This window comes from Aspergillus luchuensis, chromosome 4 (genome assembly GCF_016861625.1).
Source record: "Aspergillus luchuensis IFO 4308 DNA, chromosome 4, nearly complete sequence".
Taxonomy (NCBI): domain Eukaryota; kingdom Fungi; phylum Ascomycota; class Eurotiomycetes; order Eurotiales; family Aspergillaceae; genus Aspergillus; species Aspergillus luchuensis.
Window position 1 is genome coordinate 2,813,121 of NC_054852.1, and position 15,548 is coordinate 2,828,668.

The 15,548-nt window shown below is 48.1% G+C and overlaps 7 protein-coding genes across 7 annotated transcripts; 3 read left to right on the plus strand and 4 right to left on the minus strand.

Moving 5' to 3' along the window:
• Positions 1-286: 286 nt before the first annotated feature.
• AKAW2_40992S (uncharacterized protein) lies at positions 287-3,662 on the plus strand (the record flags this gene model as incomplete). Its single annotated transcript, XM_041689382.1, has 11 exons — positions 287-1,085; positions 1,144-1,196; positions 1,267-1,763; positions 1,822-1,877; positions 1,939-2,117; positions 2,175-2,350; positions 2,406-2,432; positions 2,495-2,858; positions 2,974-3,058; positions 3,116-3,174; positions 3,231-3,662. The coding sequence occupies 11 exons, from the start codon at positions 287-289 to the stop codon at positions 3,660-3,662; spliced, it is 2,727 nt and encodes a 908-aa protein (XP_041543072.1).
• Positions 3,663-4,540: 878 nt separating this feature from the next.
• AKAW2_40993A (uncharacterized protein) lies at positions 4,541-5,793 on the minus strand (the record flags this gene model as incomplete). Its single annotated transcript, XM_041689383.1, has 5 exons — positions 4,541-4,679; positions 4,763-4,991; positions 5,050-5,190; positions 5,251-5,513; positions 5,573-5,793. The coding sequence occupies 5 exons, from the start codon at positions 5,791-5,793 to the stop codon at positions 4,541-4,543; spliced, it is 993 nt and encodes a 330-aa protein (XP_041543073.1).
• Positions 5,794-7,011: 1,218 nt separating this feature from the next.
• Positions 7,012-8,402, minus strand: AKAW2_40994A (uncharacterized protein; the record flags this gene model as incomplete). The annotated part of the gene is made up of 2 exons (XM_041689384.1): positions 7,012-7,756; positions 7,834-8,402. 2 exons carry the CDS (start codon positions 8,400-8,402, stop codon positions 7,012-7,014), a joined length of 1,314 nt encoding a protein of 437 aa, XP_041543074.1.
• Positions 8,403-9,176: 774 nt separating this feature from the next.
• On the minus strand, positions 9,177-10,882 carry AKAW2_40995A (cytochrome P450; the record flags this gene model as incomplete). The annotated part of the gene is made up of 4 exons (XM_041689385.1): positions 9,177-9,989; positions 10,039-10,252; positions 10,298-10,628; positions 10,675-10,882. 4 exons carry the CDS (start codon positions 10,880-10,882, stop codon positions 9,177-9,179), a joined length of 1,566 nt encoding a protein of 521 aa, XP_041543075.1.
• Positions 10,883-11,232: 350 nt separating this feature from the next.
• On the plus strand, positions 11,233-12,503 carry AKAW2_40996S (uncharacterized protein; the record flags this gene model as incomplete). The annotated part of the gene is made up of 6 exons (XM_041689386.1): positions 11,233-11,385; positions 11,439-11,579; positions 11,628-11,957; positions 12,008-12,075; positions 12,126-12,205; positions 12,250-12,503. 6 exons carry the CDS (start codon positions 11,233-11,235, stop codon positions 12,501-12,503), a joined length of 1,026 nt encoding a protein of 341 aa, XP_041543076.1.
• A 360-nt stretch (positions 12,504-12,863) lies between these two features.
• On the plus strand, positions 12,864-13,856 carry AKAW2_40998S (uncharacterized protein; the record flags this gene model as incomplete). Its single annotated transcript, XM_041689387.1, has 3 exons — positions 12,864-13,095; positions 13,172-13,394; positions 13,508-13,856. 3 exons carry the CDS (start codon positions 12,864-12,866, stop codon positions 13,854-13,856), a joined length of 804 nt encoding a protein of 267 aa, XP_041543077.1.
• A 146-nt stretch (positions 13,857-14,002) lies between these two features.
• AKAW2_40997A (uncharacterized protein) lies at positions 14,003-14,274 on the minus strand (the record flags this gene model as incomplete). Its single annotated transcript, XM_041689388.1, has 2 exons — positions 14,003-14,157; positions 14,211-14,274. 2 exons carry the CDS (start codon positions 14,272-14,274, stop codon positions 14,003-14,005), a joined length of 219 nt encoding a protein of 72 aa, XP_041543078.1.
• Between the last annotated feature and the right edge of the window lie 1,274 nt (positions 14,275-15,548).

Genomic DNA, 15,548 nt, shown 5'->3' on the forward strand with positions numbered 1-15,548 from the left:
TGCACTTCCAGTTCATTCCAAGGAGGGCAATGAAAGCGACCGAACCCCTGCAACTTTCGTGGTGACTAGTGTTGCGTGCTTCTGGCTAGGAATGTTTGGCGCCGAGGCTAGCAGAGACGGCTCTTTCCCACGCAATGTTCTCCACCACATGAAACGCTCATAGGCGCCGTACAAAGCCCCGCATGCTCAGCCTCCTTTTCTTATAATGGTCACGATTCCCAGACACTGATATATCCTCGACAACTACTTTTTGCATAGTGGACATCAGGTGTGGAACAACAGCGTCATGGCTGACACCGCAGATCAACACAGTACTACTCCCACCAGGGGCGTGGAAGCGATCCCATCTTCTATAAACAGAGATCAACCTCTTCCTTCGGTCGAGTTTACGTTCTCCTGCAGCCCATCGTCTCCCGAATGCCTGACCCCGAATTCGTCCGTCGACGGCTTCAACGCAGCTACCCCAGAAGGTCGCCGATCCTCTACGACGCCAACCACGCGGTTGCTCTTTGAAGATCTCCATTTGAGCGATAGCATTTCTCCTGCAGCCCGACAGCCACCAATCAATCAGTCAAGCATAGCTCACAACGATTCTGGCCTAACACCTGCTCGCAGCGCTCATCGTACAACCTACCGGGATCTGCACAATTCTACACCTAGCCCTATAGGTCCCTCTCATGTTCGACCGAGCCAACAACGGTCACCTACACCAACCTCACCCTCGGGAGATGTCAGCTCTCATTTCCGGAATCTTAATCTGGGAGACGCAGATAGTTATGTTTCTGATTCTGACAGGAGCTCTACACTCGACAGTGAGGGAGATGCAGCGGAAGAAGAAGATGAGGATGTCTACAACATTCGTCATGAGTCTCTTCCCCAGGAGCCCATCTATGATATTCGACTTCAGAATGCGCTGCGAGATGTCAGGAGTGAACTAACGAGTCTTACACAAATAATGAGCGGTAACGCCCTTGCCCACGACAATACTAGTGACTTGTCCAAGCTTTATGAGAAGACACGTGAAGCAAGTCGATTCGCTTATCCAGCGACACGCACGGTAGGCTTCATCGGCGACTCGGGTGTTGGTAAGTATCGGAAAGATAGCTGACACGCGTACGTTAAGAGGCTGATTCGTGCGAACAGGGAAGAGCAGTTTGATAAATTCACTTCTAGATCAAGAGGGCTTGGCTCGGTCGGTGAGTTTGGAACAGATTATTATAATATACCTATGAGAAACTGACACCCGATGTTCTACCCTTCTCATAGAGCGGAGACGGTGCTGCCTGCACCACTGTCGTTACCGAATTCCGGAGTGTAAATGATACCTATCCAGAAAACTATACTGTTGTTGCAGATTTCATGGACAATGACGAGATCCGTGAGCTCCTCGAGGAGCTTTTATCTAGTGTTCGGAAATACTACACGGAAGCCTTCCGTGAAGTGAGAACGTCGGAAGAGCAGGAGAATATCAAAGTTGCGGCCAAAAGAGCCTGGGACACTTTGAAATCCCTCTTTCCTCATGAGCGGGACCTGGACATTGACTTCCTTGCCCAGGAAGGAGACGAGGCCGTCGCTACAATTATGAGCACCTTGCTGGAGTGGGCCATGGCGGGCTTAGATACCCGACCAGGAGGGCGTGATAACCTACAGTATACGGTTGTGTCTCACCATGCGGATCAATGCATGAAGCACCTTGATAGACTGATGGCCAACGATGATGAAAGCGATAACCCTGCTTTGTGGCCGTTCGTGAAGTTGGTCAGGTATATAACAGAAGTGATTGTATGCAATCGCTGCGTTACGTGGCTAATCTATACATAGGGTCTATTTGCGCTCGCCCGTTCTACGCACGGGTTTAGTCTTGGCCGACCTCCCAGGTATCTTACCGAGGTATTATAATGGTGTCATGCAGAATTAAGCTAAGAGCATAATGTTCAGGATTTCGCGACTTAAACTACGCTCGGGTACGAGCGACGGAAAGGTACCTACGGCACAGCTGCGACGAGGTGTTTATTGTGAGTAATATTATGCGATGTACAACCGATCAGTCCATAAGGGATATCATCCGTCGATGTGCGCGAGATCAACCTATTCGCATTGTGTGTACTCGCTGCGAGGTAAGTGCTTTTCGGATTCATTATCTAGGTGACATGAAAATGACCACTGAAATCCAGGACGTCAATTCAGAAGAGACGGCACGTACCGCTCCTGCAGCAGATGCTGCACGTATCCGGAACATGAACAACCAAATCCGGCAGCTCGATCGCAGAATCGTGCAGACAGGTACTCGCAGACGAAAAGCGCACGGAAGTAAGATGCAGAGTCTCGCTGCAGAGGAAAGTAACCTCAGGTAAGTGGAGCCGATGCATGATACTCCAAATTTTCCTATATCTCATTCAGTACAGGGATCAGAAAGAAACGCTTGAGCTTCAGTAAGAAACCCTTACTTTGGTTGTTTCAAGTCAAGATATTGGTCTAATCTGAAACTTGCCAGGTTGATGAACTTCCTCGTTATTCGAAGAAATACATCTGTGACCAACTCTTTGTTGCATGCCTGGGGCGAGATGGCTCGCATATTCTGCGTGAGCAATAAGCTCTACTCTGACCATCGAGAGGACGATCCACGACAGGCCAATGGGTATTTGGCACTCAGTGGTATCCAAGAACTTCGACGGTACTGCCAATCAGTACCGGCAGATGCGCAGTTCCGAGCCACGGTATCTTATCTTCAACATGAAGTACCAGCGCTGCTGGGTTCTATCACACAATGGGCCTTAGCAGGGACTAGCACCATGACTATGGCCCGGGCAGAAGTCTTGCGACGGGTCTTGACTGAAGCCGAAAGCAGTCTGAAAGGGGTACGGTAATTGTCCTAATATCCAAATGCACTTTGCTCTGTCTAGGTGCAGGCTCCAAAACTGCATCTACTATCTGCTGCTTAGTTATAAATGCCATGATTGCTAATTCGCGTAGAGCATAACTCGTGATGGCTCGCAGGTACACTCATTACAGAGTAGCCTCAGGAGGCAATTCTCCGAAGCCATTACACAACAAATTCGTAGGCACCGACCTACAATCCAGTCATGAAAACCTAAGTAAATAACCCTTCATACAGGCCGAAGTCGACGTGATTGGAGGGACGATGCAGTCGAGGCGAGCTTAGAATGGGCAACTGTAAGTAGGACCCACAGTACCCCAAGAATATTCGGTACCTAATTGTCTACCTGCAGTGGCACCACATGACATATGCAGCGTTCTGTCGCAACTACGGAACGCATGAAACAGCGAAACAACCGTATCGTTGCTGGAACGAAGAGATTCTCGGCTCGGGAATTGACCAGCTATCTCTGGCGTGGGATTCCGTGCTCAACTGGCTTGAAGAAGAGGGTAGAGAGCTCGAAGACGAAATCTCCAGGATTTTTCAAGGGGTGCATGATTCTATACACGGTATGCCAATTCACAAGCGTCCTTCAGGGTCAAAAGGGCTGGTGTTATTGACTATTGACTTGTCAGAGCAACGGGATCTGGCCCCAGAAACCCTAGGGAACTTGCTTCTGAACCTCCGAATGCGACGGACGTGTATACTGGACGCTCTTCAATGCTCCATAGAACGCCTCATTGATGACACTGAGTATTGTGCACAAATTTGTATGCTACTATGAGAGATGGACTAATTTGATTTGCAGAAATATCATGGAGGATACAGTGGGTGGGCACGCGAGCTCATATATTGCGGGAGTCATGCGTCCAGTCTATAACCATTGCATGCAACAAAGTGGTATGCTATATCTCTCATCTTCCATTCAATCACATTTTCTTTTGGTGCTAATGCAAACTGGCTTACATAGGAACGGGGAGTGATTCGCGTCGAAAGCAAACCATGAATCGTCATCTCAGTTCAAGTGGTCTGTTCCAAGGCTTTTCTGACAATATTGCCCTCGACTATGAAGAAATGATCGACGGAGAATTTGAGCAGTTAAATAATAAGCTTCGTGAGGAACTTGCTCATATTACCCGAGATTTACATGCTACGGTCACTGTGGAGGGAGAAATCTCTGAAGCTGGAGAGAATCCCGAATGTACAGAAGGAATCAAGCGAAGGGTGGAAACATGCCAACGAGCCTTGGCAAATGCTCAGACGATCGTTCTAGGGCTGAGCTGAGAGTGACACGAAGGAGTCCATGCGCATATCATCGGGCTAGTAGTGACAGGGGGAATAGATTGTTGTTACTATATACTACGCTTATATAGAACACTTATAGTTATGATTGAAAACAGTTAGGTTTAGTCTTCTTATTTTGAACTGGGATTTTTATATAACTATTTATATTATTGGAATTGCAGCTGAGTTGAATAATGTTATGAAATTGAAGAGTTATTGTTCAGTAGTCCTGCACAGGCGCAGTACAATATCTCGTAGCAAACTGTATAAAGTTCTAAGACGGATATGTCTACACATAACCGTATAAATTATAATCGCAAATATACCTGTTTGCTTTACAAGCCTACTTATATTTAGCCACGAAATTATACCACCGCCTCAAACACCGTAAGCATGATGCTTCCTCCGTGGGAGCAGCACCCATATAGCGATCAATGCAATCAATAATGCGAGGACGAATGGCTGCAAACTCTGTACTCCGCGCGCACCGGATATAGCACCGGCGACAAAGGGTAGTCTTTAACCAAAGTGGGATCAGCCAAGGATGTCAAGCAGCAATAGATCGATAACACTTTTTGTCAAGTAAGTGGGTAGACGTACATTGCTCCGCCCCCGCCAGCCAACGCCGACGCAAGTCCGATTCCAGGGGTATGTAAGTGCTTAGGGAGCAGCTTAGCCGCCACCACAATGGCTGCGGGAAAGAGAGGGCCAGTAAAGAAGCCGAGCAGCGATACAGCCACTGCGGACACGATGAACTGCGGTACGAGCCAGAAGATAAGTTCTAGGGCAATCGAAATGACTAGATAAATGCTGATAGCAATTCGCTCTCCTTGATTGCAGTCAGTATTTATGTAGTAAGGTCTTAAAGGGGGGAAGGAGAAACGTGCCCAACCAGTCGTTGACAAAACCGAGGACAAGACGGCCCACAGTGACACCAGCCCAAAAGCCGGTTGGAATCAGACCCGATTCGTAGGGCTCGCCATGACGGACCTGGACCATAAAGTCCACGACCCAGCCACCCACCGACACTTATCAGATTCATTCATCAGATTGGTCATTCAATTCAACGATCTGGTAGATTGGCGCACCTTCAACTCCCATGTACACAAATAGCCAGACAGCTATCAGCCAGGTAATAGGACTCTTCATAGCCTCTGTAGTTCTGCTTCCACCGCCACTATCGGTACCTCTGTGGTTCTTGGCTCTGTAGCTAGCCGCATTCTCCTTCCAGAACAGAGCAGAGCTCACCATTAGGTCTAGAACGGATGCACCAAGTAGTGTGTAGTAGAAATAGTTCCAGCGAAGACCGGACTTGATCATCTGAGTCCCAACCAGTGGACTTATAGTTGCCCTGCAGTGGTCCTCAGTATTGCTAATCGATGGTCAGAGGTCTTGTCTGTAGCCACATACCCGAGACCATAAAATGCTTGAAGGACCCCCATCATAGCATTCGCGTTGGCCATATCAGCGATCCAGGAATTCCATGCCGCGTCGATGAGACCATTGCCCAAGCCAACAATTACGTAGACAGCTAGCATGGCTGGCCAGGGTGGATGAATGGCCATAATCACATATGGAATGATATGGCATAGGGGGCCGATCATTGCTATACCCCGCTGTCCAAGCGTCATGTGAATCTTGTTGACGATGAGCGTGGCTATCGTATATCCGGCAAATGGGGTCACGAATATCAAGGAGACCACGGTGGTAGACAGGTTATAGTCTTCGCGAAGCTATTCACGTTCAGCATGTCTCCGTTAAAAGAAATAATCAAATCTAGCCGATCAAACGCATACATATGGGACGAGTGCCTGCAGCATAAGTGGTTAGTTTGTCATTCATTTCTGATGCGAGGATTCATTGTAAAGGAGAGCTCACTCCATAAACACCATCATTTGCTCCGACAACTGTGAAACTGATGAATGTAGCTAACAGACGCCATCTATTGATGGGAGGATCATTCCACTTTTGCTTCTGCTGTACGATTGCCCCTTCGGTACTCGGCCCGAATGGTTGGACTGGGTTCTGTGACTCCTGTTGTCCCTGTGAAACTAGCTCAATTGTGGTTGTTGACATGTTGTACTTTTAGAGAGGAGACAGAATAATGCAGTGAAGGAAATGAAGATTAGGGACGTTGCGTTGTGGTTGATAAGTACCTGCTACATGTGATCACGGACGCTTCCCCCGCCTTATGAGCTAAAAACTGCCTTTGACTGGCGGTTGTTATGGGGCAGACCCACCAAAGAAGAGCATTGGAGAGTCGCAGAGGCCAGCCGAGTGTCTGTGCTGCATCTCGCCCTTGGTTGGACATTTGACATGTTGATTTCCTGCCTATCATAACGATGATCCTATCCGAAAGGAGCAACTCAGAATATACCCTATCAGACAGGCGGTCTGGGTACTACACTTTGCATGACAGGCTTGCGTTATGAGCCTTCCTGAATAGGATTAATTCATCACAGGCAGTCATGATGCTGAATGGAAGATGGGATATCAAATTAGGATGGTGACATTGAAGATGGCCAATAGTCGGCCTATAATGATCAGAATTAAGCTCTCTGTGTCTGCACTACACGGATGGCATTTGTTTCACAACCACATGCTCACACTTACCTGACTTCATGTGAATAGTTACACAAAGTTGTAAACTCGGTATCCTATTCTAGAAATTGATATTTCATGGCCAGTAGATCTGAGTGGTTGTACTACCTTGGAAAGGTTTGTTGGACTTTGCCATTGGACGAAAACGTCCCAGGCGCTGGTAGTTTCAACACTTTCATGTACAATATACTTCAACATATACCATTTCACGTATTTTGACGTGAAAGTGGTTATCCTGATAATGGGTTTTATATATTCAACATTCTCTTTACTTCATCATCTTCCAAAAGTGCAGCATGCTCCTTTCTCAATTTGGCCGCATCATTAGTTTCAAACCAAAACGCCCACGTACTTTGCGTATTGATATCAAGATTGTTCCGGCTGGACTTCAACCCCACATGCTGAAGCTGAGGCGGTGCCAGAGCATATCGAGTCAACTGGCTCTGATCAGCGTATTCCTCTATCATGGAATCGGTCTGGCCATGTCCTCTCGCAGTCAAGAAATCAATCAGGCCATCCACACTCTCCCTCGGAAACACCAAGCCCTGAGTGCAACACCCAAACTTGTTCATCTCAACAACCCCTTGGAGCGGCATCAAATTGTATTTCCCGGCCATGTATACGAGCGCGGTGAAGGCCGGAACGCACACCATGGAGATAACCACGATGCTTAGAGTATCAAGGTGGAGTCTCTCAAAGCGAGTGCGCCGAAGTACCATCAAGGACGAGAATGTAGATAGCATGAGGAGGCCGAATATCAGGGGCATGTTGCTGTACGCCATGTCGGAGTCGCTCCACCCCAACGAGGTTTCTGTGTAGAAAAGACGGAGGTATATCCAAGGATTTCGTGGCTGTTGGTTCCGTTGGGAAATGTCGGGGAGTGCCTTCAAAGTCTTCAAGAACCACCCTGTGGCAAGGATAATGTCGTCTTCGAAAATGATCGTATAGGGAGCGTTTACTTCTTGGCAGGTCCGGAGGGCGTAAATATAGTCGCTGCACATTGTTAGCTGGCTTGGTCCTTGAGGCAGATGTATAAGAACCAAGGCCCTGGAAAATATTCATAAACTCACAAGACTCCCTTCTCATAAAAGTTCTTATCCCTCTCCAGATCCTGCAAGTGCTGCAACTGCCCTTCCGACACATTATAAGTATCCGCTGCATCCACAAGCCTGCCCACCCATTTCTGATCCCAACTAGGATGTACTCTCGGGTCCGTATCGGCAAACAGGATACTGAGATACAATGCCTGCCGCTCTCGTTCGTCCAATCCCTCCAACATCGAGCCAATAGACGCTTCGAAGTAATGGTCCGAGTCTCGTCGAACAGTGACCATGGCGATACAAGCTGTAGGTGTGCCTCCACTCTTCACGTAGTCTGGTGGATCAATGCCCGAGTTGTGCTGCGAGATAAAATGCCAGGCCTCACGCTCACGGTGGAGACTGTAATCCAGTTCGTAGACATGGCGATCTTGGAAAAAGGCAGAGTGTGGATCACGCCAGAGGCTGATTCGGCAATAGTAGAATATTAGGAGCCAGACGAACAGGCTAAGGATGAATATTTTCGATGCGCGCAGCTGGAGATAAAAGGGAACATGAGTGAGAACTTGCTTGGCGACTTTATTCAGAGAGTTTGGAAGCATTGTCTCGTGGAAATTATAGGAGGAGGGGGGGGGGGACGAGGGACGTGGAGGGTGGCTCGGAACGCAGCTATAACATTAGAACGGTGGCAGCTGCATTTGCTAGGGTTTAGAGTAATATTTCATTCAAAGAAGGCAAACAGCGCAGGTAGCAGCATTTAGTAGCAGACAACCTCCTCTTGGCAATTAACGTAGTCAGGTATGGACGATGCGCCCTAAGGGACTGGGTTACGACCGAAAGGCTGAGAAGACTATCGGTACCCACAGCCACCTACACACCACTATAGTTCACCTACAGACTCGAGTATTACAGGGGCAGAAAGGGCCTACATCCCTGCAACTAGGAACTAATCACAGGGTCTTATCAACTTAGCACATAAGCGTCTAGCACGCAGCTCCACTGTCTGTTCGTCGATTTAACTGACCCACCACCCACAGAATGTCTGCCTATCACGGACTAAGTGAGACATACAGAGCTAGTTGTGCATTAGTGTGTCAAGTCATTGACCGAACCATAGTTGATGGAGGCCGGCGCATGTACCGCGCGACTTGGCATTAGTAAGACCGATGATTTGAATGATGCATTGTTCGAGAGCTAGGCGTTGGTGGTTATAAGCAATTTGATAGCAATGAACTGGCGGCACCAACCGAAATTGAGCCCACCCAACTAGTCTAGGATCGATTAGTCCTCTATAGATCCATGGTTTCTGACCAGTCCCCCTTACAGTATGCTGGACATCAAACCCCCGAAAGTCTTCCGGTAGCGGTCGAATGTAATCAATGAACCAACTTCGCCATCACCCTCACTCCTTTAGACCCCATCTTCGGCATGGCGACTTGAAAATCATACAGAAACGCCACATCATCGGCATCTGTTTCGAACAGTGTCATGTCAAATTCTCGAACCAGGGCTGCGACCACAAGATATAGCTCCGCACGCGCGAGTTCGATGCCAAGGCACTTTCGCCCTCCCTTATTAAATGCCATTTGAAACCTTCGTCGCTCCTTCCCAGCATCACCAAGCCAACGTTCCGGGTCAAAGACAAAAGGATCCGGAAAGACGGTGTCCGCGGTGTGTGCACTCAGAGTCGTGGTGCATATTGGAGTGCCTGGCGGGATTGTGTACGACTTGCTTTTGGTGCTGGGTGGACAGGTCAAGGCGACGTACGAGGAAGGCGTATAGGTCAGCGGCTCATAAGCGATACGTGCGGACCGAGCCGTGACGCCAAAAGAAAGCCGGTTGCCTTCCTCGATTACCGCAGATAAATACGGAAGTTGCTCGAGCTGTGTCCATGAGGAAGGTATAGGTACGGCACGGAGCTCCCTGCGAAGCTTCTCGAGAACTGTGGGGTTGGCAAGAAGATGATAGAAGATGATGTTAAGTGTCTGAGCTGGCGATTCGGTTCCCGCTAGGACTAGCAGGGCTCCTTCTTGCTGCAACCGGAGGGGCATTTTCTCTGAGGCTGGCAGGTTTGGGCTGTCCAGTAATGAATCAAACACTGACTCTTTGCCGGTTGGTCCAGTTTTGTCCTTGACAGCTACCCCTGATTCTTTAGCCTTTGTGATCATGAAAATCTCCTTGCGAACACGCTGCATTGAACTGTTAGACTTGGTATGTATTCTCGGTGCGGAGCCTCACGTCAAATAGGGCAAGCAGATCAACAAGGCCTGGAGGCATCATTGGGCGGCTTATAGACACAGGGAGCGACACCAGGAAATCGGGGATTTGCGGAAAGTGCTTGTTGATATTGATCCCCATCAAGAGCTCTTTGCTGTTGTGGCGGAGGATGGCGGCTTTCGGTTCGCTTGCAAGTACATCTGTCCGGTGCGCGAAGAGGAAGTTGTTGACAACGCTGGGCAATCAGCCTCGATACCGAGTGAATGACGGGTCAACCTACTCATTCGAGAATGCGAAGAACGCATCTGACAAGTTGACTGGGGTGTCTTCGGCAACATGGGTGGATATCAATCGCTTTAGCTGGTCTACCTTGTCTGAGATCAACCCCTCCATGTGCAGGATGTTCCTTTTACTGAAGAAGGGCGCAAGAGACTCTCGCCGGACTTTATGCAAGTCATGGTCGGTGGTTGTGCCCAATCCACCCGGGACGCGAAGGCTCCTCAGCTGATAGCCATACTTGTCCCTTCTGGCCATGGAATGGGCGTAGATAGTGTCCAAAAAGCCAACGTCATTGATGTGAACCTCATCTGGGGTAATACGGATGATTGGGCCTACAACCGTCAGTGGGGCTCACACATGAAGCAGAGCTTGACATACCATATCGTGTATGCAGATCCTGTATCTTGAACACGTATTGACCGGACTGAATAACGTCGAAGTAGAACTCATACCACCATGTGAGGGCTGCAAGACGGGGACCGGGAATATGGGCTAAGGGGTGGAAGTAAAGGCGGCGGATAGCTTCACTTGCTGTCCAAAGTACGGACAGCAAGGCGGCAACCCCCAGACTCCAGAGCAAAGACATAATCAATAACCAAATTCGAGGTGCTCAGTGAAGAAGGGATGAAGAGATGCTGACAGCATGTCAAGCAATAGGTAAGAGAAGAAGCTTCTGAAAATAGCCTCGCTTTGTGGGTGAGCCTGACCAGGATCATCCCGGTGTGTAACCCTACTAGTCTAGTCAGCATGCCCGTAGCCGCCTCTAGCTGAGAGCAACAAGGTATACACACGCACGCACAAACACACACACCTAAAACAAGGACGCGAGGGGAGTACCGGCAAGATGGTATCATCTGTTGTGTCGCTTCGCTCTTCATCTCATAACAACGATTCCTCTCCCATTGTCGGTGGGATTCCAAGGTCGCCGTTATCATCATGTCACATACATACGCAAACCCCGCTGCAATCATTACGATTTCTATTCTCTTTCCTATCTTGGGCACATTAACGGTGATTCTGCACTTCTATACCAGAAGAAAGACGAAATCTGTGTTGTGGATTGACGACTGGTTGACACTGCCTGCACTGGTAAAATATATGCACCCTGAGGCCTTGAAATTGAATGATATTGACCCATTGAGGGATTGGAATATGTACTCGCCACCCTGATGCTCTGGGGAGCAACAACAGGATCCTTAGGAAGTCTTCTTCCTCAGCCCGATGACCCACGTCCAGATGCTTACATCTTCTCAAACTCTGATCAACAAATCAGGCTTCTACAGGTTCACATCTCTCTGCTTAAATCGGATTCAAAAACTAATCTTTAATAGATCCAATACGTCGCTGACATAGTGACAGTCTGGGCATTTGGTTTTGCAAAACTCAGCATTCTCTATTTCTACCGCAGCATCTTCTGCAGTAGACGGACCATTCGCACTGCCTTCCACTCTGTGACCATGTGCATGATAGTGCTAGTCTCAGTTTGGACTGTAGTCTTTGGCATTGGTACAATCTTCATCTGCGGTGCCCATCCCGTGAACGCCTGGGGAACTGTTGCAGTCGTTACATCCGAATGTAGTCTACAGGTCCCGATTGTTGAGGGATATGCCATTTCTGACTTTATCATGGATGTGATTATATGGCTACTCCCCCTGCCGCGGGTAAGTAAATCATGCAGGGGCCACCAACTATCGAGCTCATCCTGCCACAGATATGGATGTTAAACATTTCTGTTCGCCAGAGGATGGCACTTGGGCTAATATTCCTCGTTGGTCTCTTGTGAGTGTGCTTCCTGCAGAGTCATAGCGTGTGTCTGACGCCCGTCCAAGGGCAATCGCAGCTTCTGCAACACGAATGGCTATCTACATCGCACATCTCATCAATCCCTTCGCTCAATCAGATGGAGAAAGTACGAAACCAGGAGCAATACTCTGGCCAAAGCTAACAGAACAGCACTCGTCACATACCTCCTGTTCTGGACCATGATCGAATGCGGTCTCGGTGTCATCGTTATCTGCCTCCCTTCCTTACGGCCAATGTACAGAAAACGCGCGTTAAACTCTCTCGTCAACAGTTTTAAGAAATACCTGTACCGAAATCCCCAGTCTACGGCATCGAGCGCTATTCAAATCGATAGCCTAGACGGCTCGGCAAATTCTAACTCGTCTAATGTGAACCTTGTCAGACCATGGCATTCCGGGCCATAGGAGGCAGTAGACAGCACAGCCCTGGTCAGTTTTATTGCTACTAGTACGTATCCAGTCCTAGGGTGACGGGCCAATGAATGTCTATGGGATCAGCCTCTAGAGTTGAAGTAACCCTGAACAACTTGCATAAGTAGTCTTACCGTATGACAGTGTCTTACCTTATGACCAGCCCTTTGAGTTACACGGGCGCAGCCAGGGGATTTCAAAAACAAGACTGAGGCTCAGATAGTTTGTCAAACACGGAAACTCACACATTACCTACAAATACGATTCCAGAATTCAAATGGTACAGATAAGCCACATCAATGCTTCATCTATGGTCACGCTCCAAAGTGTACTAAACCTTGACCCGAAGTGAATATGCCTGCTAAATTTCGACTTTCAGAAGAAGCCAAATATGCCTCGCTTGGACATTCCGCACCCATTGATCCTCCCTCTCTACCCGAGCGCCTTTATGGGTCCATCCTATCGCTTCGTCATATCTGGCGAGAAGTCTTGATAGTTTGTCTTAGCATCCTTTGTACAGGACTCTTAGTAAACCGTATCTTGTCTCCGCTGGATGGTAGAACTACCGAGGCTAATCCAGAATACGGTCAGTGGTACTAATTTTGACTCTCCAACGTTCGCTTGATCTAAAAATGTTCTCTAACCAAACAAAAAACCAAAAGATACGAACTCAGACCATGACCATTGGATTCAATTCCAATGGACGACAGGAATCTATAGCTCTTCGAAGCCCGAAGATTTCGACGCCGTGAATAAGGCCTGGGAGGAAGTCATCCCAGCGTACGGCTTCGTCGCGGTTGATCACGGGTGGGCTGTGGAGAACCACCTCCCAGCGAGCATGAGTCTTCCATCAGATTCTTCGAAGGGAGTGTACATTCTTGATGCGTAAGGCCGGACTACTCCTCCAGCTCTGATTTCTCTACCCCCTGAAGTTTTCGAACGAGTCTTTTTTTGTAATACTGGGAACAACAAACTCATGGTGAATACGGACTTGATAGGTACCACCAGATTCACTGCCTCACGATAATCCGCCGGACACTCTTGGAGATCCGATTAGGAATGCCCCCCAAACTTCCCCTTCAACATTCTTGGCACTGCTTCGACAGCCTGTTGCAGTATATTGTATGTGGAACATCTGGAGATACACTTCTCTACACATGGGGACGCAATCAAACTGGTGATGGACAGGCTCGGAAATGTCTCGATTGGAGGAGTCGGAGAGAGTGGGTTCGTCAGAGAACGGCTTGTTATAAGGATAGTCAGCAGCCCATTCGACTAGTTGATCATTTTACGAGGTGCGAAGATGGTGAAATGGAGATTGGGGATGGGATTAGGTTGAGTGTTTGATTGGGAGGTGAAATATGGATCACGAGAATGGAAGAGAGATAATTATCGGCTATAGGCTTTTGCTCTTGGCTGGAGCTATACTCCACCTAAAACATACGACATCTCCGTCAAACCCCACATAACCTCGAGACTACTCCAACGCTCATCTACCACCCTTCCCCGATAACAGTATTGTCCTCATCATCCACCTTATTGTCGTCGCCCTCATCATTTGGCAATGCAGATCTCTCATGAATACCACTAGCTTCATATTCAGCGGCGCGGACACCTGCTTCGAGAGACATCGAGGACTCAGCAGGTCCTACTCCCTGTTATTATCGACGTCGTGGGTTACTACTAGGGACTTTGACGTACGTGGAATAACTGCAGCATGTACAGTCAAGAGCAGGCTCAGAGACCAGATCAAGCTGAACTTCATGGCGAAGGGTTGTTGAGGTTTTGGATGTAGTGAAATTGAAAATGGTCTTGATAATTTTGTGATGTTATTAAGATGATAATAGTCGCCTGGCACTTGTCTTAAGTTTTTATATCGGGATCAAAGGATTGATGATTAGATGCAATTACAATACACAAAATTGACACCATATCCAGGTAGAATACCTTACGACAGGGGTAAGGGTGCACACCCAGGATGACGAAAAAATATTGGTGACACCCAAGTCACAAGCAACAACAAACATGTCAGTCACACCATGCACAGTGGGCAAGGGTTTGTTTATTGTCGGGCTGCTATCACTTAAGATCGGCGGGTATAACTAACGCCTGTCGTGCATTGCTGATATTAGCTCTCGGCGTAGGGGTTGCAACGGGGCTTTGATTTGTCCAGACATATTACAAGCACAGCATATGTCACCAGTCCATATTAGGTGCGTCGAAAAAGTTTCAACCGCAAATGCACTTAATATCACATTGCACGTATAAACAGCTGAGACTGACCTTCCCCTTACAGTTAATTCTGGGGAGGCCAAGGGGAGTACTATGCTTACGCGCTGAATGGAATCAGTCCATTAGTTTCATTGAGCGGTTTAAAGCAAGCAACTACCTAGTTCCTTGCTTGCTGATCAATGGTGGCGCTCACTTTCTATAACTAGCTGAGCGCGTTGGAAGTGGCGTTGAAGCATGCGTGTAATGTATGTAGTGTAACAGGGCTGTGGTCGAGGCTGTGAAGCAATAAGCTAATAAGCAAACATGGGCCGTTTCCAGCGTTGCTGAGTTGCTGGTGGGGAGGGATCAGCAGCCATCAAGTACTGTTTGCGCTATCACAATGTCTTCCCATAATGGTATATCTAGATGGGGGGTGTGCAGTCTTGGAAGTGTGCTTGATGAGCGATTAGTGTTGTTGTGAAATGCATACGGAACTTTAGTTTACGTTGCTGCCTTCACTAAACCGTCGGCATTCGCATCGCCAAACTTGCTCAATGCAGTTCAGTAAGTACTTTACTTCATCATATCGCGCCTGTACGAGTAAGGCCGAGACGGGCTGATGGTCAGAATTGCGGACGCGAGGATCCTGTTTCTCATACGAGCTCACTTACTATACAATTATTGAGGAAAGCATATGATAGTAAAAGTACTATAGCATACAAAATAAGAATAATAAGTAAAACTATCCATGCCATCTTAATCTATCAAATCATTCCTCGTCGAAATTTGAATGTTTCATCCGAGTTAGTACGCCCGACTCCCTGTCCC